This window comes from Geotrypetes seraphini, chromosome 4, assembly GCF_902459505.1.
Source record: "Geotrypetes seraphini chromosome 4, aGeoSer1.1, whole genome shotgun sequence".
Taxonomy (NCBI): domain Eukaryota; kingdom Metazoa; phylum Chordata; class Amphibia; order Gymnophiona; family Dermophiidae; genus Geotrypetes; species Geotrypetes seraphini.
Window position 1 is genome coordinate 9366352 of NC_047087.1, and position 27057 is coordinate 9393408.

The 27057-nt window shown below is 45.5% G+C and overlaps 1 protein-coding gene across 7 annotated transcripts in view; it reads left to right on the forward strand.

The window, feature by feature from the left end:
- GALNS (galactosamine (N-acetyl)-6-sulfatase) overlaps nt 1–27057 on the forward strand; it is a 92552-nt gene that overhangs the window by 54901 nt on the left and 10594 nt on the right. For 6 of the 7 annotated variants that reach the window (XM_033941342.1, XM_033941348.1, XM_033941345.1 and 3 more), the window contains 6 exons: nt 609–736; nt 1339–1478; nt 10696–10799; nt 14099–14235; nt 15181–15283; nt 17412–17533. In XM_033941342.1, the coding sequence (XP_033797233.1) occupies nt 609–736; nt 1339–1478; nt 10696–10799; nt 14099–14235; nt 15181–15283; nt 17412–17533 (734 nt within the window). The remainder of the gene's footprint in view (nt 1–608; nt 737–1338; nt 1479–10695; nt 10800–14098; nt 14236–15180; nt 15284–17411; nt 17534–27057) is intronic. The other variant, XM_033941343.1, reaches the window with a different exon arrangement.

Here is a 27057-nt window from a genome sequence, read left to right on the forward strand (position 1 = left end):
TTTAGTCTTTAGGGTTTTGTCAAGCCTCCCAGAAGCCTTTGAGTCTCATGTCATCCTTTGCTCATTTCAAAAGATGAAGGGTCCATGACTGTAACCTGGGTGTTATCCTTGAGAAGATAAACAGAACAGCAGCACCTACAGAAATGGGATCTTTGAACATTGCTTGCCCTGGATCGGTAGCATGGAATGTTGCTACTCTTTGGATTTTGGCCAGCTACTAGAGACCTGGATTAGCCACCGTAAGAACGGGCTACTAGGCTTGATGGACCTTTGGTCTGACCCAGTAAGGCTATTCTTATATTTGCTCAGGTTTAATGGATGTGCAACTGGGGCGGGGATCACAATGAAGTGTCTACTTCTGTATTTTCAAAAGTACACATGTTCTGACCAGAAGATTTCAGATAAAAACATAAGCTCCTGAGTTTGACCAAAAGTAGAGCTTATATTCAGGAGCCGTAATTGATGTGAGGGGAACTTGGGCAGCCCTTCGAGCTGGCATTTCTTCTGAAGATGGCAGTACCCATCCACTGACCTGTCGCCTTCATTTTCCTCTTCACCTGGGACTGACTGGAGAAAATCTGCTTAAGTTTCATTTCTGTTTCTTTCAGGAAGCGCTCAATTTCATTGAGAAGCAGCACCTGAATGGGCAGCCATTCTTTTTGTACTGGGCCATCGACGCTACTCATGGCCCTGTTTATGCCTCCAGCCGCTTCCTGGGCACAAGCCAGAGAGGCATGTAAGTTCCTGAAATTTTGGGAATATGTTACGAATCAGCAGCAAGTGGGATCAGGGCTGGCTCAGCCTATGGACCAGGTGAGGCCCTGGTCCATAGGCTGAGCTGATAAAAATGTGCTGAGCTGATAAAAATGTGCCAAAATTCCAGTCTGATCTATCTTCAGACTTCTAGAGGGATAGATGCCAGACTGGGATTTGGCACCCTTTATCATCGGTGGCCTTACCTATGCCAGCAGGAGGGGGAGACTTAATAGAGGAGATACCAACTCACAAGTTGATTGGGGGAAGAGAGATACCAAATTGCAGGGATAGGCACCAATGCAAAAGTTGGCTCAAGGTGCTACAATCACTTGAGCCAGTTCTGAGTGGGATAAAGAACAGTGTGAGAGAATGGACAGGAGACATTTCCCTTCCTTGCAGATGGTAAACACACAGCACAGTTCCCAGAGATGACAGGATATTCTCAGGGGACAGTAAGTCACACTCTAATTCTGGGATTTACATTGTACACCAAGTCTGGGAGCTTTGTAGCAAGGTTAGGAGGGTTCAGTCTGAACCAGTCAAGCATTTCACACTGTTTTTTGTGATGCTCTTAATATGTAGCTACGGTGATGCAGTACGAGAGATAGACGACAGCGTGGGGAAAATCCTGGCCTACCTCCGACATCAAGACATTGCCCAAAACACCTTTGTGTTTTTCACCTCTGATAATGGTGCTTCTCTAAGTTCTGGTCCAAAAGAAGGTAGGAATTTAAGGCAAATGGGTCTAGTTTTCTGATATGCTGACAGGCCTTGATTTACTCCTTAACTGGCATTCACCATCTCACTGTAGACACAGCACCTGCACGCTCCCACACAGACATACACTCACTTGTGCTCCATTCTTTGCAACTTACTGTGGCTCCTCATAACAATAATCAAAGGTTGCTGTTGTACCGGAGCACCTTAGACTGACGTTTCCTGTTCAGATGTGATATATAGAAATAATACATACGATGAGACCTCTTTTTGGAATGTGGCAGCAGGGCTAGAAGAAGGTGACAGTCTACAGCTGGAGAGTATTATGGGAGGGAGCTTCACCTGTGGGGTCTTTAGGAGGTGCAGAGCAGTGAGTACAAATTGCAGCTATACTCACTCGAGGAGCGCAGAGAGAGGGGGGACATGATCGAGACGTTCAAGTATCTCACGGGCCGCATAGAGGCGGAGAAAGATATCTTCCTTTTCAAGGGTCCCACGACAACAAGAGGGCATCCGTGGAAAATTAGGGGAGGGAAACTACGAGCTGACACCAGGAAATTCTTTTTCACAGAAAGGGTGGTTGATCGCTGGAATAGTCTTCCACTGCATGTGATCGAGGCCAGCAGCGTGCCTGATTTTAAGGCCAAATGGGATCGTCACATGGGATCTATTCACAAGGCGAAGGTAGGGGTGGGACATTAGGGTGGGCAGACTAGATGGGCCGTGGCCCTTATCTGCCGTCAATTTCTATGTTTCTATGAGCAGAAGGTCATGTAGCATCCATCAGTCACAAAGTAAGGGTCATAAGAGCATAAGAACCATCTAGCACTGTAGCACATCCTCACGGTGGTCAATCCAGGTCACTAGTACAAAACCCCAAACAGTAGCAACATTCCATAGAGAATCTCAAAGAATAGCAAGATTCCGGAATCCCAGAGAGTAACAAGATTCTAGAATCCCAAAGAGTAGCAACATTCCATAGAGAATCTCAAAGAATAGCAAGATTCCGGAATCCCAGAGAGTAACAAGATTCTAGAATCCCAAAGAGTAGCAACATTCCATACAGAATCTCAATGAAAAGCAAGATTCCGAAATCCCAGAGTAACAAGATTCTAGAATCCCAAAGAGTAGCAACATTCCATAGAGAATCTCAAAGAATAGCAAGATTCCAGAATCCCAGAGAGTAACAAGATTTTAGAATCCCAAAGAGTAGCAACATTCCATACAGAGTCTCAAAGAATAGCAAGATTCCGGAATCCCAGAGAGTAACAAGATTCTAGAATCCCAAAGAGTAGCAACATTCCATACAGAATCTCAAAGAATAGCAAGATTATCCCAGAACAAGCAGGCAGGTATTCTCACTAATGGGTGACGTGATCCAACGGAGCCTGGATGCGGACGCTTCTTTGAAGAAAACTCGAAGTTTCGAGTCGCCCGCACCGCGCATGCGCGAGTGCCTTCCCGCTCGATGCACCGGGTATGTCTCCTCAGTTCTTACTTTTCCGCGGAGCCGAGAAGTCCGTCTTCGACTCTCTGCGCAAAGTTCCTTCGCTTGTGCCTTCTAAGTCCGCAGTTTTGATTTTAATTGATCGTAATTGCTGATTTTCATCATGTTTTATTGTTTGTTTTTTTAAAAAAATTCTTCGTACCATTCGACCGGTTAGGCCACGTGGCCGCAGCCCCGCGGCTTTGATCTTGCGGCAGAGCTTTTTCGGCCTATGTCCCGACCTATCACCAGTTTTAAAAAGTGTGACAAGTGCTTCACTAAACCTACCACACTGATCAAGGTCCTCAAATTCAAGGACACAAACTTCCAGAACATGAGAGAATTTGTTCACCAGGTGCTACAAAGCCAAGCAGAAACCAATAGCGTAGAAGAAATGTGGTCGACTCTGAAAGCCACCATACAGGAAGCGACAAACCGCTATGTTAAATTAGTAAGTAAACGGCGTAGGAACAATAAGCCGCAGTGGTTCACTGCGGAGATCTCAGACCTCATCAAGAAGAAGAAAAAAGCATTCATCTCTTACAATCAGGGAAACAAGACTCTAGAGCAGAATACCTGACCAAGTCTAAAGCCGTCAAAACAGCAGTCAGGGAGGCTAAATTCCACATGGAAGAGTCTCTAGCAAAGAACATCCAGAAGGGAGATAAATCATTCTTCAGGTACATCAGTGACAGAAGAAAAAACTCGGGAGGGATAATACGTCTTAGGAAACCAGACGGAGAATATGTGGAAAAAGACTCAGAAAAGGCACAACTATTAAATGAATATTTCTGCTTAGTCTTCACCCGAGAAGCGCCGGGGCAAGACCCTCAGCTACAGACAAGGGTTAACTCAGCTGACCCATTTAGTAATTTCAAGTTTACACCCAGCAGTGTCTACGATGAACTGTCAAGGCTCAAGGTTAACAAGGCTATGGGGCCTGACAACCTACACCCCAGGGTGCTCAGGGAGTTGAGTGATGTCTTGGCGGAACCGCTGTCCGCGCTCTTCAACCTCTCCCTTAGTACAGGCAGCGTCCCATTGGACTGGAGGACGGCTAACGTCATTCCACTTCACAAGAAAGGCTCAAAAATTGAGGCAGCAAACTATAGACCGGTGAGTCTCACATCAGTATTGAGCAAACTAACGGAAACCTTAATCAAACACCAATTAGACACAATCCTTGATGAGGAGAACCTACGGGATCCCCGTCAACATGGATTTACTAAGGGGAGATCCTGCCAATCCAACCTGATCAGCTTCTTTGACTGGGTGACGAGGAAGCTAGATGTTGGGGAGTCCCTGGACATCGTATACCTGGACTTTAGCAAAGCATTCGATAGAGTACCACACCGCAGGTTGCTAAGCAAAATGAGTTCTATAGGATTGGGCGAGACATTGACAAAATGGGTTGGGAACTGGCTTGGAGGTAGGCTTCAAAGGGTAATGGTAAACGGCACCCCCTCTGAAATGACGGAGGTGATCAGTGGAGTGCCCCAAGGCTCGGTCTTGGGCCCGATCCTGTTCAATATCTTCATAAGTGACTTGACAGAAAGGCTCCGAGGTAAAATAACATTATTCGCCGATGACGCCAAGCTAAGCAATGTAGTGGGCAAAAGCACAACGGACAAAAACTCAATGCCCGACAACATGATGCACGATCTACTCCTACTGGAGCGCTGGTCTAGGACCTGGCAACTCAGTTTCAATGCCAAAAAATGCAAAGTTATGCACTTGGGTAGCCAAAATCCATGCAGGACTTATACCCTTAATGGTGAGATCCTAACAAGAACGGTAGCAGAGCGAGACTTAGGGGTGATCGTCAGTGAGGACATGAAGGCTGCCAATCAAGTGGAGAAAGCTTCATCCAAGGCAAGACAAATCATGGGTTGCATAAGCAGGGGTTTCGTCAGCCGTAAGCCGGAGGTCATTATGCCATTGTATAGATCCATGGTGAGGCCCCACCTGGAATACTGTGTGCAATTTTGGAGGCCGCATTATCGCAAGGACGTGCTGAGGATGGAGTCGGTCCAGAGAATGGCCACTCGGATGGTCTCGGGACTCAAGGATCTCCCGTACGAGGAACGGTTAGAAAAATTACAGCTATACTCACTCGAGGAGCGCAGAGAGAGGGGAGACATGATCGAGACGTTCAAATATCTCACGGGCCGCGTCGAGACAGAGGAAGATGTCTTCTTTTTCAAGGGTCCCTCGGCAACAAGAGGGCATCCGTGGAAAATCAGAGGCGGGAAACTGCGAGGTGACACCAGGAAGTTCTTTTTTACTGAAAGGGTAGTTGATCGCTGGAATAGTCTTCCACTTCAGGTGATTGAGGCCAGCTGCGTGCCTGATTTTAAGGCCAAATGGGATCGACACGTGGGATCTATTCACAAGGTAAAGGTAGGGGAGGGTCATTAGGGTGGGCAGACTGGATGGGCCGTGGCCCTTATCTGCCATATGTTTCTATGTGCCAGCGCGCGATTTCGCTAATGGACCCTCATCGACACTGTGTTCAATGTCTCGGGCCTGAACACATCCCGAAATTATGCCGGCCTTGCTCCACACTCACCGCACGTGCTTTCAAGCGTCATTGCGTCCTATGGAAATCGCTCTTCATGGAGTCCTCAACGGAGCCGTCGACCTCAAAGGGACCTGTACCTTCAACATCATCCGCAGCCCCACAGTCTTCCACCTCTGTGGCGCCGAGTCTCATCAAGCCCGCCTCGTTTGTCCCGGCTCAGACTCCAATGCCTGCTGCGATGCCTTCCTCAACCTCCTCAGGTCAGGTAGCCCAGCAGCCCATTTCCCCAGTCGTGTTGAAAGTGCCCAAGGCCTCGAAGTCCAAGCACTCACACGCTGCTCCGAGGGAACGCGAGGCCCGCTATTTCAGATGCGGATCCATCTTTGCCGGCCTCGTTCCAGACTATGCTACAGAAGCACTTCATCGAGCTCTTTACCACGATGGGGCCTCAGCTTCTCTCCCAAATCCAGCCTGGGCACGCGGTGGCCTCCCGCGAGGTCGAGCCGCCTCCAGTGCCTCAGTGGGGAACGCACTCTCAACAGGGAGCAGAGTGTCTGCGAGTGTTTGGTCTGGCAACAATGCATGTATCGCAAGGAGCAGAGTCTTTGCCCATGCCACCCTTGGAACCGATACACTCGATGCTAGGAGCAGAGTCTTTGCGAGTGCCTCCGTTGGAGCCGATTCACTCAATGCAAGGAGCAGAGTCTTTGCGAGTGCCTCCGTTGGAGCCGATTCATTCAATGCAAGGAGCAGAGTCTTTGCGAATGCCTCCTTTGGAACCGATCATCCCGACGGGGTTCGAGCCTCTACGGCAGCAACCCCTGCTTCGATCGACCGCTTCCAGTCCCATCCACTATCTGGGGGCCTCAACGAAGCCTGCCTCACCCCATCCATCGAGGCCAACCTCCCGACACCGATCGAGGCATTCCACGAGACATTCATCCAGGCACGCCTCATCTTGACAGAAACAGGCATACCTGGACTATTCACCTCCACCGATGCCAGAACTCGAGGACACAATGGGATCTTTCTTACCATCTTGGTCTCTGTCCCCAGTGGACCCGGAAGCCTCGACCTCATCGAGCCCATCACGGAGCCAGGCAACGGCAGACCAACTGTCCTTCTCCTCGTTCCTCCGACAGATGGCTGAGGACATGGACATACCATTGGACACGGGTTCCAAATTCTCAAAGGAATACCTGGAGACTATGCGCCTCCCTCAACCACCCGCTGAGTCCCTTAAGCTTCCGTTGCACAAGCTTCTGGACCAGATTTTCGCTCAATGCATCGAGACACCTTACTCCATCCCTGCTGTCCCGAGTAAACTGGACACCAGGTACTCCATGGTCCATCGCAAAGGGTTCGACAACTCTCAACTCTCTCACCAGTCCCTGTTGGTGGAGTCATCATTGAAGCGATCCCATCCCTCCCAGGTCTACGCCGCCGTCCTGCCTGGCAGAGAAGGGAAAATCATGGACCGACAGAGTGGTCTACATTCAGGGGGCGGACAATGCCTTAGCAGACAGCCTGAGCCGTCTTCTGCAACCTCACGAGTGGACCCTTAACTCCATGCCCCTGCATCATATCTTCTCTCTGTGGGGAACGCCTCAGATAGACCTCTTTGCAGCCCCCCACAACTTCAAACTGCCTCACTTCTGCTCCAGGATCTACACCCCTCAGCGCCTCGAGGCAGATACATTCCTCCTGGACTGGACGAATCGTTTTCTATATGCGTTTCCTCCATTTCCTCTCATCCAAAAGACTCTAGTCAAGCTGAAGTCAGACCATGCCACCATGATCCTGATTGCCCCACGGTGGCCCAGACAACCTTGGCACTCCCTTCTACTTCAACTCAGCAGCAGGGAGCCATACCTTCTACCAGTCTTTCCATCTCTGCTTACACAGCATCAAGGATCTCTGCTTCACCCCAACCTGCAGTCCCTACACCTGACAGCTTGGTTCCTCTCAACGTAACCCCTCTCCAGTTTTCTCAACCTGTGAGAGATGTCCTGGAAGCTTCAAGGAAGCCCGCTACTAGACAATGCTACCACCAAAAGTGGACTAGATTTTCTGCTTGGTGGTGTTCTCATCATGAGCCACAACACTCCTCCTTGTCTTCAGTTTTGGATTATCTTTTGCACCTTTCTCATTCTGGTCTCAAGTCTACATCGATACGAGTCCATCTTAGTGCAATTGCTGCTTTCCATCAGCCTCTTCAAGGCTCTCTCTGCTCATCCGGTGGTTTCCAGATTCATGAAAGGACTCTTCCATGTCAATCCTCCCCTCAAACCGCCTCCGGTGGTTTGGGACCTCAATGTGGTTCTTTCTCAGCTTATGAAACCTCCATTTGAACCTCTCCACAAGGCTCACCTAAAGTATCTCACTTGGAAAGTGGTGTTTCTCATTGGCCTCACTTCTGCCCGAAGAGTCAGTGAGCTACAAGCCTTGGTTGCGGACCCGCCTTTTACAGTATTCCATCATGACAAGGTGGTTCTCCGCACACACCCGAAATTCCTTCCTAAGGTTGTCTCAGAATTTCATCTCAACCAATCCATCGTCCTGCCAGTGTTCTTTCCGAAGCCACACTCTCACTCTGGAGAATCTGCTCTTCATACTATGGAATGTAAGCGTGCTTTGGCTTTCTACCTAGAACGCACCAAACCTCACAGATCTGCTCCTCAACTTTTCATCTCCTTCGATCCGAACAAGTTGGGACGCCCCGTTTCCAAGCGCACCATCTCCAACTGGATGGCGGCTTGCATCTCATTCTGCTATGCCCAGGCTGGATTGCCCCTTGACAGAAAAATCACAGCCCACAAGGTCAGAGCAATGGCAGCTTCTGTAGCCTTCCTCAGATCAACACCGATTGAGATTTGTAAAGCTGCCACTTGGTCCTCGGTTCATACTTTCACCTCACACTATTGTCTGGATACCTTCTCCAGACGGGATGGATAGTTTGGCCAAACAGTACTACAAAATTTATTCTCCTAAGTTGCCAACTCTCCCATCATCCCACTATGGTTAGCTTGGAGGTCACCCATTAGTGAGAATACCTGCCTGCTTGTCCTGGGATAAAGCAATGTTACTTACCATAACAGTTGTTATCCAGGTACAGCAGGCAGCTATTCTCACGTCCCACCCACCTCCCCTGGGTTGGCTTCTCTGCGAGCTACCTGAACTGAGGAGACACGCCCAGTGCATCGGGCGGGAAGGCGCATGCGTGATGCGGGCGACTCGAAATTTCGAGTTTTCTTCAAAGAAGCGTCCGCATCCGGGCTCCGTTGGATCACATCACCCATTAGTGAGAATAGCTGCCTGCTGTCCCTGGATAACAACTGTTACGGTAAGTAACATTGCTTTCCGGAATCCCAGAGAGTAACAAGATTCTAGAATCCCAAGGAGTAGCATCATTCCATGCTTCCGATCCAGGGCAAGCAGTGGTTTCCCCCATGTCTTTCTCAATAACAGATTATGGATCTTTCCTCATGCACATTTATGCCACATAAACATTTGAATGACTGCCATATCCAATCTAATTCTTAGGTTTCTATACCGGGCCATCCCTAAAAAAAAGGGCTCGACTCAGTTTACAAGAATTGATTCTTCACATGAAGCTAGATTTTATTTATTTCTTTAGCCCGTCCTCCCAAAGGAGCCCGGAATATACAAAATAGAAGAGCATTATTTATAATCTTCTAACATAGATTAGGGGAATCTATTAATGACTTCTGTCCTCGTACACCTTATGATGAAGACCATCAGCCATTTAGTAACTGTCCTGTGGACTGATTTCATCCTATTTATATCTTCCATTCCCTCTTTCCAGATTGACCCATAGTGCCATTTCCTTACCGTGTAGGTCCTGCAATTGTGTGGCTTTAATATGATCTTTAAAATACTCGTAAACACCCCCCTCCCTTCTTTTCTTCCTACCCTCTCTTTTTTGAACAGGTTATAGCCTGGTGTAGCTAAATCCACATCATAGTTCTTCATGAAACATGTCTCCATGATTGCCACTAAATCAAATGAGCCCTCTTTCATCACAGCCTCTAGATCTAAAACCTTATTTCTTATACTGCGGACATTAGTTTATACTGTTTTCCTGATATTGCCCCCTTTTTTCCTTGTGTGTATTTAATTAATTGCTTACCTGGGGGCTTTGATCACCTAACCCCAATGATTCTAGTTTAAAGCCCTCTTCAGTAGCTTAGCCAGTCTGCTAAAGGCACTTCTTTCCTTCTTTGATAAATGCTCACCATCTCTGCTCAGTAGTCCTTGGCAAATCATCCCATGGTCCAAGAAGCCAAAACTCTTTGGACGGCACTATCCATGCAGATTCGCATAAATCTCCAGCCCTGTCTGTCTGCTTAGCTTTATGAGTACACATTGAAAATTGGTTGTACCCATAAAACCTCCAGATATCACTGCTAACCAGGTATCCTGTGCCAATGCCTAAAAGAAGGCACCATTTAGAGAATCCCTCCTAACTGCCCAAAGTCATGGTGTATCCCTAATGTATAAGGTCACCTTAGACAAATAGCTTGTATATAGTCTATTGTTCTCCTGTCTAATGTCTTCAGACTTACTATGAATGTACAATTGTAACCTGTTCTGGGCTCCTGGGAATGGGCTAGAAAACCAATCAATGAATAAATATAGCCCAGCATTGAATATCTGGGTGTAAATTAGCGAGTTCTGATCATGTTTAAAATATTCTCATTGCTGCCGGCTGACTATCGACCCTTGTGTTTATCTTTATAAAACTGCCCCAGCCAAACTATGAAGCTGAGAACAGTGTTGGCATATGTAATATAAAGAACGCATGTCCATTGTGACTCCACTAAAAGATCCCCTTCCCCACCCCAAACACACATCCATCTCGCATAAAAGTGCACATGTTCCAGTCTTTGCGGGTGTGTATGGGGTGGCATTCAGCACCTCCCAAAATCTCTGCTATGGGAATTCCAGTTTCATCGCCATCTACGAGTAGAAACTTCTCCTTCCTCCTTCCATGCAATCACGTCTGAAGAGTGACCTGAATGGCCTTGAGATCTCTTGTACCACAATAAATTTGATTGTATTTTATTATGAACTTTATTGGAACCTACATATAAGCCTGATTTCCTGAAAACTAGCATCACGCCTGGGACCCTGCAATTGCTTCACACACAGGCGCAGAACATGCAGGCTCTGATCTGTTTTTCTTTTTCTTCAGGAGGCTGCAATGGCCCTTTCCTGTGTGGGAAGCATACAACATTTGAAGGTGGCATGAGAGAGCCAGCCATTGCTTGGTGGCCGGGACATATACCTGCAGGACAGGTAAACAGTACTGAGAGGTTTGTAAATCTGGTACTGCCTTCCACCTATATCACTAAACTAAACTAATCCTTAAATTTATGGGCTCATTGAATACACACCAGATTGGCTATATTTGGAATGGCGACTCATGTCTCCTTTATATCTTAGTCATGTTCTTAGTATTAAGATGCCCAGAGTATATAAGGAAAATAGAATTCTGATGAACACTTGGAAAACCTTAAGATTTGTTAATAACTTAACTATTATTCCTATCGACAAATCAATCCATTTGGCTAAACCCCAAGATCCAAATTTGCGGTTTTATGATCATCTGAAGGCATTGGATAATTGCAGGAATACGGACTTTAAATGATGACTTTAAATGGAAAACTGCTTGATTTTACACAATTGCAGCATAAATTTGGGCTTAATAAATCACAATGTTTTCAATGGTTGCAATTGAAGCAGGCCATTCAGGTTGGGTTCCCTGAATGGCAAAGTCTTAATACTCAATTTAGTTTGAAATTCTCATGCTTTCAGGTAGATTTTCTGAGTCATCAGGCTGCGCAGTGGTATAAAACTATTACTGATTTAGTAAAAAAAATACCTAAAAATGGTCTTAGGGATATTTGGAGTATTGAGATTAAGCATCAGATTTCAGCTTCTCAATGGCCACAGATTTGGTCTTGGAGGATAGGATGTACAAGGTCTGCATCTATGAGACAAACATGGTTTTTTTTGTTGCATAAAGCATTTTGGACCCCAGTTAGATTACAGAAGTTGAATAGTTCAAAGTCTAATAGATGCTGGCATTGTAATCTTAACATAGGGACTTTAGATCATCTTTTATTTTATTGTCCCTATATTTTAGCCTTTTGGAATTCTATCTGGGATCAAGTAAACTGTTTACTGGAAAATCATGTAGCACTATCTTATGATACGATTCTATTTGGAACAGCTATGAGAAAAAAGAGTCGGATATCATCAGTTAACAATAAACTTTTAGAGTCGCTATTCAACATATCACCAATAATTGGAAGGATTGCAGTAAGCTTAATTTCAACTTTTGGTGGAACTCATTATGTCATATGTTCAAAATGGAAAGATCATTAGCTGTACAGAACAGTAGTTATAAGACATTTATTAAAATATGGGGGCCAATGACATCTTTTTGTGATGATTAGACACCATTTACTCTATTTTATTGAAATATACACCATAAATAATAAAGAGGGGGTTGGGGGTTATTCTATTGTGTATAATATAATAACGGAGATGGGGGTGGGGTATGGGGTTATATATATATACCTTTTGTTGTTATTCTTATCAGATATACAAGTGATGTTTTCATGTATATGTATGGTTTAATTTGTACATTTGTTGAGAGATTAAAAATGAATAAAGAGGGGAAAAAAAAAAATTTTATGGACCAGGTCATCTTCAAAAAAGTGAAGCTCGACTTGGTTCATAAGGTGAACCAGTAATAATAGAAGAAAAAAAAATCAGATAAACCTAAATATACAGGTAATGATAAAAAGAGATTTAAACAGAGCGAGTTGCTAATGCTTAGAAAATAAAAAGGTTTTTAGTGCTTTGTGAAATAATTGAAGGGAGTTCAAGTCTCTTATCATAGATGGGATTGAATTCCAAACCTCCATTAATTTAAACATGTAAGAATTTGTCAGTTTTCCTTTAGATCTAATTCCCTTAAAAGAAGGGCAAGAGAGTTTTAATCTTTGTGTATTTCGTGAGAAACAAGATCTTCGAGCGTTCCAGATTAACAGAACCATAGGAGAAAAAATACCAAACAGGAGTTTAAAAACGATACATTGAAATTGAATTCTGAAACAGACAGGAAGCCAGTGTAGCCTTTCCAGCAAAGGGTCAAATTTCCGTTTCCCAAAATTCAGCTTGACCGCGGTGTTTTGTATCAATTGCAATCTTTGCAAGTTGCCTTTAGTTAATCCTAGGTAGATAGTGTTGCAGTAATCCAGCAGCACTAGTATAACAGAGTTGTGTGGGACAGAGGGAAAGTAGGTGTCCAAGCACATGGTAAGGAAAGTGTCTGCATTCATTGCATTCTTAAACATTTAATGCTTAACGTCTTTTTAATCGGGTAATTGTGTACTAGACACGCGTTGAGATTTCTAGCCAGACAGATCTCTTGCTTTAGCAAATTCCCATTCTCCTGTCTGCATCTGTCACTTTCCTCATCTGCACCTGCTCCCTGAAGGAGAAGAGACCCTATCAGCCCCAGGCAGTGCTCCTACCTTTCCCTGATATCTCCTGCAAAGTGAAAATTGAAATTGAATTGGACAAGGATATCAAGTCTGTACATGATGATAACTGCAAAGGATTTTACAGTATAAAAAAATGTGCCTGACATTTGCTCAGTGAATTTCAATTTTTATTTATTTATTGCTTCGTCCTCTTCCCCTCCCCCCCTTTCTTTGCCTTCTCAACAGGAGGGGGCTGCCTTTATTAATGGTCGCCTTTGATTCCTAGTTAAAGCTTGCAAGCACTGATAAGAATGGTAAGCCTGTCTTGGCTGTGTGCAGTGTGCATAAAGCTATTTAATTTTCTTAAAAGACACTGTGTGCAAATGGCCAGGCTCTGAGGAGAGGCCTTGCACTGCATGGATAATGTGCCTGTTCCTTGCTGATAGAGCCATATCTGATCTTGCTGGAGGCTTTCACTTGCCAGGGCTAAGATTCTTTTCTTTAAGGAGACTATAGAGAAAAGAGAGGAAAAAATCACCGTGAATGGAATATGGGGTATTTTTTCTTCCTTTTTAAAAAAATATAAATGACTTTGAGGCTTGCAAAAATATTATCCTGTTCTTTTCTCCCTTACCACCCTCCTGTTTTCCATCGTGAGGTGAAGTGATGAGGATTTGAAAGGACTCCACCGGTAGTGGGAAGTCGATGTGGGAGCAGGGCCTTTGGGGGGCAGGAGCCAGTCCTCACCAGGAGCTGTCAGAGAACCCAGATTTACCAGTACAGGGCAAGAGCCTCGGGGAGGAGAGAATTTGTCAGCTGGCATTCTTGTGATCAAATGACAGCAGATACCTTTACTAAGTGATTCCTACAGCCTGAGGGCATTTATAGAGGGACTATGTATGTAATCTTGGAAACATCTGAGATTTTTGGCATTATAGAAACTTTTAAAATAAATAATAATAAAAATATAGGGATATTTGTCTCCACCTCACCCTGTGGCATCAATGGCTTGGACTGGGTCTGCAGGGATATTTGGTCAGATGACATATGAACATGCACTGTCCTCTTATCACTGCTGCCCTCTGACTTTCCTGGTTCCAGGTGAGCCACCAGCTGAGCAGTGTGATGGATCTCTTCACCACGGCCCTATCTCTAGCAGGACTGCAGCCGCCTCATGATAGAACGATCGATGGCATCGACCTTTCACCAGTCTTCCTGCAGAGCAGAGTGATTGACCGGTGAGCCCCTAAAAGTACTGGCATTGTATATTGGGTTACTGCCACAAATCTAAAAACGAAGGGTTACAAATGGGTAAGGGAGGACCAGGGAGAAACGGCACAAAGGACCAGCTCCCCAGTTGATCACTGCAGTCTCGGCAGGCTGCTAAAAGCCCAGATAAAGGAACAACATTGGTCTGTAAGTGAGCGGGGTAACAGTGCCACTCTTTTGTGAGGGCCCAATATTCAGTCTGCAGCCTCTAAATTAGGTCCAGATATTCAATGCCTGGCAATGTCTGGCCTCCAGCATTAAATATCCGGGTAAGTGCAGACACCCAGAGGTTAACCAGGCACCAACTATATTTAGACCAGATAAAGTTAGGCCTTTTTGTTGTCCAAAATTTCTTCATGCAGACTGAATATCCTTGCAAATCAGTTAAATGCTGGCTCTGCCCAAATTAACATAGAAACAAGATGGCAGATAAAGGCCAAATGACCCATCCAGTCTGCTCATTTGCAGCATCCACTATCTCCTCTCCTGCCCCACTCTTTCTTGAATTCAGACACAATATTTGTCTCCACCACCTCTACAGGGAAACTATTCCATACATCTACCACCCTTTCTGTAAAAAAAGGATTGTATTTTTTGCCCCATAAGATCCGGAGAGTCCTCTAAAAAGAGAACATGTCTGGGTAAATCCAGACATCTGGTAACCCTATGTTATTCCTAATAAATAAACGTGTGTCGCACATGTGTACATGTATATATACCAAAATTCCAGTGAATATGCGCATATTTTATAGGGAGGTGTGCAAAGGGACAGAATCTAGATGGAAAGTGGCTGGAATTTGCACTTAATGAGCATAACGTGTAACTGAGATAGCCATGAATCTGCCTGATCAACTCGCTACATGGACTACATTGGTGTTGACCGTTTGTCATACAGCTGCACCCTCTTCTCACAGGCCGATATTTTACTACCGTGGCAATGAGATGATGGCTGCGAGAGTCGGGCTGTACAAAGCTCATTACTGGACCTGGAGCAACTCGTGGGCACAAATGGAGCAGGTAATCCCTCACCGATCTGGTCAGGAGCCTCGGTCAATACAGGGGGTGGCTGACCCCCCCCCCCTTCTCCACCAAGAGCCTCCTGTTTGGGCTTTGTAGAGGGGTTAACTTGTGAAAGGCTCGAGACGCTAACTCCCCCCCCCCTCCAACACACACACACTCTCACACTGTCAGTCTTCACAGGATGGTGTCCAAATGCCCACCCTCACTGTCTGGAATCTGGGTCCTGTGCCATAAACCAGTTACCCTGCTGTTTTGAGAGTTGTAATATTCAGACCTCTACCATGCCTGGTACTATGAGGACATGGGGTCAGGTGAGGGAGTCGGAAGAGTAACCCTTGTGGATATATGGCATACTGTAACTAGGATGAAGGGCGCTGTTAGGTCACATTTATCCTTCTGCTGGTTTGGAGCAGAGCTTGAGTTCCTCTGGGATCCCAGCTTCAGTACTGCAGGCTGGGCTTTCAAGGGTGTCTGGTGGTCTGGTGTTAGGCAGGAAGATGGAACATCTGTAATTTTTAGCATTTTCCCTAAACTCTTACTTTCTGCTGAGATATTACTGAAGGGTGATTTTCAGGTGGTATTGTCCTTGCTCAATTGTGGCGTTTACATTGTAAATTGTTATTGCTTATCTTCAGGTGGGTCCTCTGGGTGCGGTCAGGCTATTCGGTGTAAGATTTCTAATTTCTTAAAATTTTCACAGAAGGGTATCGCAACTCAAGTGACCCTGCTTGCATCATTTGACTCTTGAGTAAGATAAAGGATTGATGTTGAAATCTTACACTAGTTATCCGAGCCAAGACACCTCAAGGGATGAGAGGAGATGGATTTCATTCTTTTTGGGTGTTTGTGCACCACCTTTTAATCATACCAAAAAAAGTGCATGTTTAGCAGCTTAATTAGCCATGTTCTGTTCAAAACTTTGTCCTGATAATAAAGAACTGCACTTTAAAACCAAGGAGAAAGCACATTGTGGATGGAGTAATCCCTGGGTGCTTCTTTTTCTTCAAATTCCTTTGAAAATGTTTGGTTTCCTAGTTCCTACCAAGCTGCTAATTCACATTTTCTTTGATCCTTCTGGATTGGAAAAGTCTGTAGATAAGCAGGGGAGTTACTTGGTGGGATATTATTAGACTAGAAAGAATTACTTTGTCTGTTGTATTTTCTGTGGTGGTTATTTTGTAATTTCTTTAATTTCAGTGTTATATTACAATGTGATGTTGAAAAAGAAAAGTAACATCTGCCTCCTAAAACTCTAAGGTTGGGGGAAGGTCCTGTTCTAAATTTCCCTTGGGACACTGACACTACATAGCCACATGATTTAATAGCCAACAAGGGTACCAAACCCTGTCAGCCAAAGATGTCTCCTGCATGAGGCCCCACCTGTACTGTCTGAGCAGCACTGAAGTCAGTGTTGGCTCTCTCATGCATGTTCAACTCAGCAACAGGAGTTCCAATGTCGGCGGCTGAAGTGTGCTGCTGACTTCAATGCTGCTCTGGAGGGTCTTGGGTTTTTGGGGAGGGATTTCTCCCTCTGCATCCACCCCTGTTCGGACCTACCTCTGCGCCGGTTTTGATCCTGTCCTCCCAGTTTCATCCAAGCGGCCGAGGATCTCTTGGGATGAGGATCTTTTATTTGGGGAGACATTTTTGGTTGAAGAGGACTTGGATCCCTTAATGGACCTCCAGGATCCTCTTGGGGGGGGGGGGGGGACAGATGTCACTGGCAGAGGTTTTGCAGACCTGCCGGCTGGTGAGGATGTGTCTGTGGTGTGCATTTTTGAGGGGGACCTGCTTCTTCAGGTTTGCTCGGTTTTGCGTTTTGAGGCAGACGCAAAGGAGCCCCCGCGTGTGGTGGACCCCTTGTTTCGGGGGATCCACTTGGCCTCCCGCTCTTTTTCTATGCATCAGAATATTATGCAACAATTATTCTATTCTTGCAGGGGCAGAGCCTGTGCCCCAGTATTCTCATTTATACATTTGAAATTACTGTTTCAGGCAGGGGGTTGTTTTAAAGCCTAAAGGTCTGGTCCGAATGCCTCATGACTTCACCTTCCTTTGCCTTGCTCTGTAAACCAGCCCCATCCTTCCCTTATTCAAAAGGCTTTTTCTCCCCATTTCTCCACAGGGCGTGGATTTCTGCCCAGGACAAAATGTAAGCGGAGTCACCACCCATGAGCAGGAGGAGCACACAAAAATCCCACTGCTCTTACACCTAGGACGGGATCCTGGGGAGAAATATCCCCTCAGGTAAGACTCTGGAATGGGTACTTGCAGCTGGACTTGGAGAAATTAATGAGCTGTGATGAGAGGATGGGCTTAGACTGACGGCAGTAAATATGGCCGAGACCCGATGCAGTACGGCCTGAAGTGCTCCACACACTGACTGAGAGAGGGTAGAGAAAGCAGACAGGAAAGTGGCAGGTCTGAAAGGAAAGACACAGGAGATTAGCACATCCTCATACAATAAAACAAAAGGGGATGGGACTTGATATATTGCCTTTCTGTGGATACATATTCTATACAGGTACTTATTCTGTACCTGGAGCAATGGACGGTTGAGTGACTTGCCCAGAGTCACACGGAGCTGCAGTGGAATCAAATCCAGTTCCCCAGGTTCTCGGGCCACTGCACTAACCATTAGGCTAATCCTCCATAGAATAAGATCATACCCCCCAAATAAATATGATTTTAATAGCACATGAACAAATTTAATTAGTTTTAGTTATATTATTTATCTATTTAAGTAGAAACCTACTGAAACCCAAGCCTGTAGAGACCAGCACAGGCAGCCAATGTGTGTTCCAGCTGCGAACATGGTGAGGTGCACTGGAGAAGGGGAGCTACCAGGTTGCAGATGGGGGCAAATACCAGATGCAGGGACGGAGGAAAGGGAGGGGTTGGGAGGCCCACCCAAAATAACTGGTCCGGCTATGCCACTGTAAGAAAGCAGAGTTCACATGGGGCAGATTGTGTCAGACTGCTGGGTATTTGTAACAGTGGTTCTTCATGGCCCACCCATTGCCTAGAATTAACATGTGCCCTCACGGAATAGCGCTTATGCTTCTGAAAGTAGTAACTATTGTGTAATTTTACACACACAAAAGTGAGTGTAAATGTAGACCCCTTTCAGTGCTGCTGAACATTCACAAAGGGGGGGGGTGGGGGGATCTAGTGCCTTTAGGAGGTGATTCTGTAAAGGGGGCTAAGTCACCAGAATCTCAGTACATGCATGCATAGGTGTGTTCTAGAAAATGGTGCCTGAATGCAGTGGTGTGTTGATAGAACGCGGGCCACTATGGCTGGACTCTGTGCAGGATTTATGTACTTTTAGGAATCTAGGTGTGAGCTTTTGCACCAGCTCTACGGCTTCTGTATGTTGAAAATCCTAAATTATGCGCATATTTTAACTGCTACACTAGTATTCTAAAAATAAATGCCGCCTTCTAGAACCACCTGGAGTGGCTGACACTGATGGCTCTATGTGGCTCCTATTCTTTAAGGAAATGTAAACATCTCCTTTCCCTACTACTACTATGAATTATTTCTATAGTGCTACCAGATGTATGCAGCGCTGTACAGAGTCACAAAGAAGACAGTCCCTGCTCCAAAGAGCTTACAATCTCAACAGACAAACAGGAAGTCATGGATACAGTTAATCTACTGGCTGGGTTTTCAGTCTACTTTTAAGATAAGGGGAAGGGGCTTGGCGGACAAACTGGTAATTTATTCCAGGCATAGGAGGCAGCTAGGTGAAAGGAATAGTCTGGAATTGGCAGTGGAGGAGAAGGATAAAGCTAAGAGCAGCTTATTTGAGGAACGGAGTTTCTGGGAGGTATATAAGGAGAGAGAAGAGAAGAGAGATATTGAGGGGCAGCAGAATGAACACACTTGTAAGTCAGCAGTAGGAGCTTGAACTGTATGCGAAGGTGGAAAGGGAGCAGTGAAGTGATTTAAGGAGAAGGGTGACATGAGCTTAGCGAGGTTGGTAGATGAGTTGTGCAGCAGAGTTTTGCACAGATTGCAAGGGGGAGAGGTGGCACAGTGGAATGCTCTCCCAGAGGAGGTAATTGCAGAATCCACCGTTCTAGGATTTAAGGGTAAACTAGATGCACATCTCCTTAAGAGTGGCATACAGTGATACGAGTAAGAGTAAATTAGATGCTCATCTCCCTTGAGAAGCATACGGTGATATGGGGACTAAAACTAGGCCAGGGTACACCTGGTGGGGCCTCCGTGTGTGCGGATCACCGGACTTGATGGACCCAGGGTCTGATCCGGAGATGGCAATTCTTATGTTTTAAGTAGATTGCAGTAATCTAAGCGTGAAGTTACGAGAATGTGGATAAGGATCCAGGATAGTGTGCTCAGAGAGGAAGGGGTGAATTTTGGTGATGTTGTAGAGTTAGAAGTGACAGGCCTTAGCAGTTTGTTGGATGTTCGTAGAAAATGAGAGGTTGGAATCGAAGACAATTCCAAGGTTGCGAGCAGAGGAGACTGGGATGATGGCGGAGGAGGAGGAACAGAGGGTTTAGGAGGAAAGAGGAGCAGCTCAGTCTTGGACATATTTTTTTTTTTTAACTTCTTTATTCATTTTTACATCAATCAACAAGTTTACAATTTTATACAATATATTATACACAATCACTTGTACATTCTTAACCATAAATCTTACCAAATTATAAAATATCCCACCCCCCATCCCTTCCCAATTCCATACTTCAATCATTATCATATTCTAACTTTTTCATTATATATTCATTCAGTCTTGTAAAGGTGCCAAATCATTTGAATATGTCATTAATGGCCCTCATATCTTTTTAAAATTATTATAATTCCCATTCTGTAATGCAATAGCTTTTTCCATTCTATATATATAACACACTGTATTCCACCAAAACGTAAAATTCAGACTTGTATAGTCTTTCCAATTCCTAGTTATGTGCTGAATGGCAACTCCTGTTAATATTAATAATAATTTATTATTGGATCCTGAAATTTGACTTTTATATCTCTTTGAAGTGCCAAATAAAATTGTATCATAGGACAGGGCAACATGATTTTCTAATAACAAATTAATTTGGGGCCAGATTGATTTCCAAAATGCATTAATACAAGGACAGAAATAAATTAAATGATCTAAAGTCCCTGCTTCTTGTTTACAATGCCAGCATCTATTAGACCTAGAATTATCTACTTTCTGTAAACGAACTGGGGTCCAAAACACTCTATGCAACAAAAACAACCATGTTTGTCTCATAGATGCCGACATTGTCGATTTTTCTTGGACATATTTAGTTTCAGATAAAGGCAGGCCATCCAGGCAGCAATGTCAGCCAAACAGGCAGAGACTTTTCTTGGACATTAGGTGAAATTTTGGGTGTAGAGAAGTAGATCTGGGAGTCATTAGCAAATAGGTGATACTGGAAGCCATGAGAGGAAATCAAGGCAGAGAGAGAAGACAGAACCCTGGGATACACCAACCGCTGGTGGGGTAGCAGCAGTAGAGGACCCACCAACACATACACTAAAGGTGTGTTGGGAGAGGTAAGAGGCAAACCAGGAGAGAACAGATTTGTGGAATCCAAACGAGGACCGCATATCAAGGAGTAAGCTGTGATTAACAGTATCAAAGGCAGCAGACAGTTCAAGAAGGATGAAGATTGAGTAAAGGCCCTTAGACTTTGGTGAGGGCAGTCTCTGTGGAGTGTAATGTAACCAGGTATATACAGTCCTGGAAGGCAGATATGAGCATGTGAGCCAGCCGTAGAGCTGCTGCTGTAAATGCTTGAGATGTGTGCACAACTTATACCCTCTAATTCTATAGCCATTTTGGCATAAGTGCAATCTACATGCTCAGTGGCTTTCTGCATCTGAGCATGTAAGTCACAGAGGGCAGGTTTTAGTAAAAGAGAGGGGTGGGCTAGTGGTTAGAGCTCCTGCCATCATCCTGAGGTTGCAGGTTTGATCCTTGTGTCTCTAGTTAAGTCACTTAAGTCTTCATTGCCTCAGTTAGATTGTCAGATAGGAAAAATATTTTAGAGTACCTAATTACTATTTAGTGCAAATCGGTTAGGATATAAGTGGTATGTAAATAAAGAAAAAGGTCCCGGGAAAAACTTGTGCTCAGTGCTGTACTTACAGGCTGAGCGCTCTGGAGAGAGTAGAATTTGGCATGTATTCCAGCGCCCAATTTTGCGTGTGAAGACTTAAACCAACCTGGAGGAGAGTGAGCTACAGCCTCAGCACCCTGAGGTTATGGGTTCAAACCCCGTACTGCTCCCTATGACCTTGGGCAAGTCACTTAAACCTCAACTGCCCCAGGTACATTGTGAGCCCACTGGGACAGATAGAGAAAATGCTTGAAGTACCTGTATGTAAACCGCATTGAGTGTGGTTGTGAAACTACAAAAAGGCAGTATATAAGTCCCAATCCCTAAATCCTGGTGCTCAGCCCCCGAATTCTATAGCACTGTGCATAATTCTTTGGAATGTCGTCCCCCCTCACCACCACCACCATTGCCGTACTCCCTTTTGGATTGCACACGAGAGTATTTAGACATGGATCTTGTGACAGGGAAGCTCCTGTCACGGTGAAAACTACTACTAAAACTCCCCAGAATGCAGCACAAGGCTGGATAAAACCCGGCATGGAGTCAGGACAGCTGGCTCAGGCAAAAGAAGGCAAGCCCAGGCAGGTTCCAGCACAGCTGAAGAGCCAATTAAGAAAGGCTCTGCAGACCACTGATTGCCCCTATCACTCCTTTCCTGAAGTCAGGGAGAAACCTGAGGCTAATTTAGAAGGGGGTGGAGTCAGACCCCGGGGTTGGCCTTATAGGAAAGATCCATTTACTGGAGAAGGAGGAAGGGAGGAAACTAGAGAAGGAACGCGAGTGAAGAGAGAGGAGAACCAGAAGGAGTGGTTGAGAAGCCAAACTACTCACGTGGGTTCCAGGTCACAGAGGGTGCCTCAAGCCCAGCAGGAACGGAGGGCAAGAAGCCCACACCTAGGGAAAGGTGTTACTGCCCCGGAGAGGTATTGTGACTGGCAACTCAAGTCCCAAAGAGCAGGGCTGGGAAAGCCTCCCCGGAGAAAAGCTGCAGATAGTGTTGCAGACGTACAGAGAGGGGGAGGGGAAGCACAAACAGAAAGAAGTGAAGAAACTTCAAGCCAGAGTTCCCGGGAGTGTGAATGGGAAATGGGCAGCGTGCTAAGTAATGAGATAAGTGAAGAGGGCATGGACCTGGGAGAATATGATGTTTGCATGTCCTAAGTTAAACTCCTGAAGAACGGTCTCCTATTGTTTGTATAGTTAACAAGGTGCTAATAAAGTGTTACACAAATGCAGAGAGCTGAGAAGGAAAGGCTGGACGCAAGCCGTGCTCAGCTAGCTAGGCTTGTAAAAGGTGAAGCCCAGAGTAAGAGCAATCAAGCCCGGCAGGGGCTACGAGCCAAGGAAAGCATTAGCTGACTTATACGTTTGCCAGGATTGTACTTGTGATAAGGAAGTGCCATCTTGCTCCTTAATGGAACCTGGACTGTAAGAGTATAATGTGGGAAAGGCACTCTAAGTACTGTAACCAACTGAAGTGAATGTTTTATGTTTTTTCTTCTGCTGTTTTATTTTCTTTGCACTCTGGGTTAGTAATAAACCTGATACTATATTCTAAAGAATCCGGTATCCGGGTCTTCTTTCCACTGCCCTATAAAAGGCGTATCAAAAATCTTACTTGTGGTCCGGGCCGCAGTTTCCCACTTACTCAGGGACGGGCCCGGTCACAATCTTTATACAATTGTGTGCAACCAGATCAAATTAGAATTAATTAACATCAATAATTAGCAGCCAGTTATTGATGATGGCTCATTAACTTATTTGCACACAGATCTCAGGATAGTGAACAATTTTGGATGCCCAAATGTGGGTGCCATTTATAGAATCCAGGGTACAAGGGTGACGATGGGCGGGGTAACTTAGAAACCATCGTAAGTTAGATAATGACATTTATACTCATACTTTGAAGTATTAGCACCTAAATATTGGTATGTGCAAGTGCTGACTTGTGCTCGATTCTGTTGTAGTATCTGGACATCTAGATGCTGTTATAGAATTGAGGCCTAATGCACTTTATTTTGGTGTCCAAATTTGGGTGACATTTATAGAGCCAACCCATAGTATTCATGTGATTGAGCAAAATTCAAGCCTCACGCTCCCACCCCCGATCCTCCCACTGTGCCCCTTGTTTGTTCTGGGCATTTTCACAGCCTGTCACGGTGTCGTCAACACTGGTCAGTTATGTGATGCCCTCAAAAAAACTACATTTAAAGGCACCTCACCTATCACAGCCTCTGCACTCATACGGTGTTTGCAACTTTAATAGATCCAGTCATAATCTCTCTATTTGGGCGCGTCTGCCTTCAAGCACAAACCACAGACTGACTATCTCACCCACTGTGATTTCTCCCTGCTCTGTCTGTCTTCAGGGCCTGCAGTTTGTCTTTAGATACTGGGTTATCAAACCTGATTGGTTGGGGTTTGAGGTGGATGGTTTCTGCAGTTAAATTATGACAGGAAGAGGCATGAAATTAATTGAAACACTATACAGCGGCTGCTAAGAAAGCAAATAGAATCAGGAAAGGAATTGAAAACAAAATTGAGAATGTTGTAATTCCCTTCTTTCCATGGTGCAGCCGCACCTTGAATACTGTGTGCAAGAGGAGAACAACAAAAATGATAAAGGGGATGGGATGACTTCCCTATGAGGAAAGGCTAAAGCAGAGCTTTTCAGCTTGGAGAAGAGATGGCTGAGGGAAGATATGATGAAGGTCTATAAAGTACTGAGTGGAGTGGAAAGAGTAGACGCAAGTTGCTTGTTTACTCTTTCCAAAAATACAGGCATGCAATGAAGCTACTAAGCAGTAAATTTAATTCAAGCCAGAGAAAATATTTCTTCACTTAATGTGTAATTAAGAACATAAGAAAAGCCCTCACCGGATCAGATCGAGGTCCATCCAGTCCGGTGATCCGCACACGCGGCAGCCCATTTAGGTACTCCTGATTGGAGACCCAGATATACTATAGCCCTCAATACAATTTGCAAGAGAATGTGAGAGAATGTGGTGAAAGCAGTTAGCTTAGCAGGGTTTAAAAAAAAAAAAAAAGTTTGGATAATTTCCTAAAAGAAAAGTCCAAAGCCATTAATAAGATGGACTTGGGACAATCCACTATTTATTTCTAGGATAAGCAGCATACAGAATGTTTAACCTTTTGGGGATCTTGTTGGGTACTTGTGACCTGGATTGGACGCTGTTGGAAACAGGATACTGGGCTTGATGGACCTTTATGTTCTGGAATGGGGAGGAATTTCTCAGGCCTCCTAACCAACCATGTTTGAGAACCCACTATGTAAACACAAGCTGCAGACCTTGAAGAAAGCCACAGCATAATAGGAGGAAATTTTTTTTTCACTCGGAGAATAGTTAAGCTCTGGAACGCGTTGCCAGAGGTTGTGATAAGAGCGGTAGCATAGCTGGTTTTAAGAAAGGTTTGAACAAATTCCTGGAGGAAAAGTCCATAGTCTGTTATTAAGACATGGGGGAAGCCTCTGTTTGCCCTGGATTGGTAGCATGGAATATTGCTATTATCCCAGGACAAGCAGGTAGCATATTCTTGACTGATGGGTGATGGCACCGACGGAACCCCGGTACGGACAATTTTAGAGTGATTGCATTCTAAGAACTTGGAAAGTTCTAGCAGGCCGCACCGCACACGTGCGAGTGCCTTCCCGCCCGACGGAGGTGCGCGGTCCCCAGTTTCTTAGTTTCCGCGGAACTAAGAAGACGCACTTTTCAACGGCTGTTGAAAAGATTTTTTCCTGACACCTTCCCACTTGCGAAATCTTTTCGGAAATTGTATTTCCTCTTTTTCTTTTATTATTTTCTTATAAAAAAAAAAAAAAAAAGAGTTTCTTTCTTTTTTCTTTTCTTCGTCGGTTTTGCCCCGGCGGGGCCTGCTGCCACCATCGAGGCCTCGGCCTTCGATTTGGCAGAAGCCGTTTTTACTTTCATGCCCCCCCAGCCAGGGTTTAAAAAGTGCCAGCGGTGTGCACGGCCTATATCTCTTACAGACCCGCACAACTGGTGCTTACAGTGCCTGGGTCCAGAGCATCAGGCTTCCACCTGCACCCGCTGTGCCACTTTGAAAAAACGTACATTAAAAAACCGTCAAATTCAGCAACGGTTGCTTTTCGGTGCCGATATGTCTGACCCTGCGACATCGACACCGGCATCGGCCCCACCTCAGTCGGCACCCACTTCCTTGACACCGCGCCGGCGTCGCAACACCCAGGTAAGCCGGCTAAGAAGCCGTCCTCGCTGGAGCGTCCTCCGGTCTCGATAGCAGCGAGCCCAGTCCTGCCGACCACGAGGCGCCCACGGAAGCGCTCCGCCCCTATTGAGGTGAGTCCCTCGACCTCGGGCCCCTCATCCTCGGGGCGTCGAGCGGCACCGCAGGTACCGCAGAAAAAAAAGGCGGTACCGGTGCCTTCCCTGGATGAGCGCATTGCAGCTATCCTGCAGGTGCAGCTCAAGGAGCAGTTACAACAGCTCCTTCCTGCTCTCTTGGCACCGAGCCTTCCAGTCCTGGTCCGGTCTGAGCCACCGGTACCGGCAGTGGAGCAGCCTCTATTGTCTGCGTCCACTTTGTGGTACCGGTCCACTCCGCTTCATCAGTCTCTATGCCAGTCCTCGCACCGGAACCGAGAGCTCAACACCAAGCTGTTCAGACTTCGGCACCGATGCAGCCTGTAACATCTCCCGGTACCGTGTCTATGAGGTCGGGTAAGTCGGCACGCAAATCCCGACACCTGGAACCCTCCACTCCGGAGTCTCGAGACCGTAGCTCCCATATTAGGGACCCTGATCTGTGGGGTGACTCCGAAGAGCCTTTTCTTTCTGAGGGTGAGTGTTCCTCGGATGAGGATGATCCTGCTGCCCCTGATCCATCCTCCAAACAAGATTCTACATCTTTCACTTCCTTTCTGAAAGACATGTGTGAATCTCTTTCTATTCCTTTGGAGGCTGAGTCTAAAAAATCCAAAGCCTTCCTTGATGCATTGGATTTTGACCAGCCTCCAAAGGAATTTCTCAAACTTCCTCTCCATGATATCTTGAGGGAAACCTTTTATAAGAATCTGGAGACTCCTTTGACCATCTCAGGAGCTCCTCGTAAATTGGATTCTTTGTATAAAGTGATTCCTATCCCTAGATTTGATAAGCCGCAGCTTCCACATGAATCTTTTCTTGTGGAATCTACGCTTAAAAAGTCTGCCGGAGCTAGTGTATACGCTTCTGTCCCTCCTGGCAGGGAAGGTAAAGCCATGGACAAGTTTGGTAAACGGTTATACCAGAATGCAATGCTAGCTAACAGATCTGGTAATTATGCTTTCCATTTCTCTTTCTATCTCAAGCATCTTCTTACCACCATGGCTTCCTTTGAAAAGTACCTTCCTGAACGAAAACGACAGGCTTTTCACCACTGCTCGTCCTCTCTCTTCCAACTCCGTAAGTTTATGGTTCGATCAATTTATGACACATTTGAACTTACCACCAGAGCAACGGCCATGTCTGTGGCTATGCGTCGCCTTGCTTAGCTCAGAGTGTCGGAGCTTGATGTCAACCATCAAGATCGGTTGGCTAATGCACCATGCCTGGGGGATGAACTCTTTGGGGAATCCATGGACTCTACCACCCAAAAGCTCTCCGCCCATGAGACTAG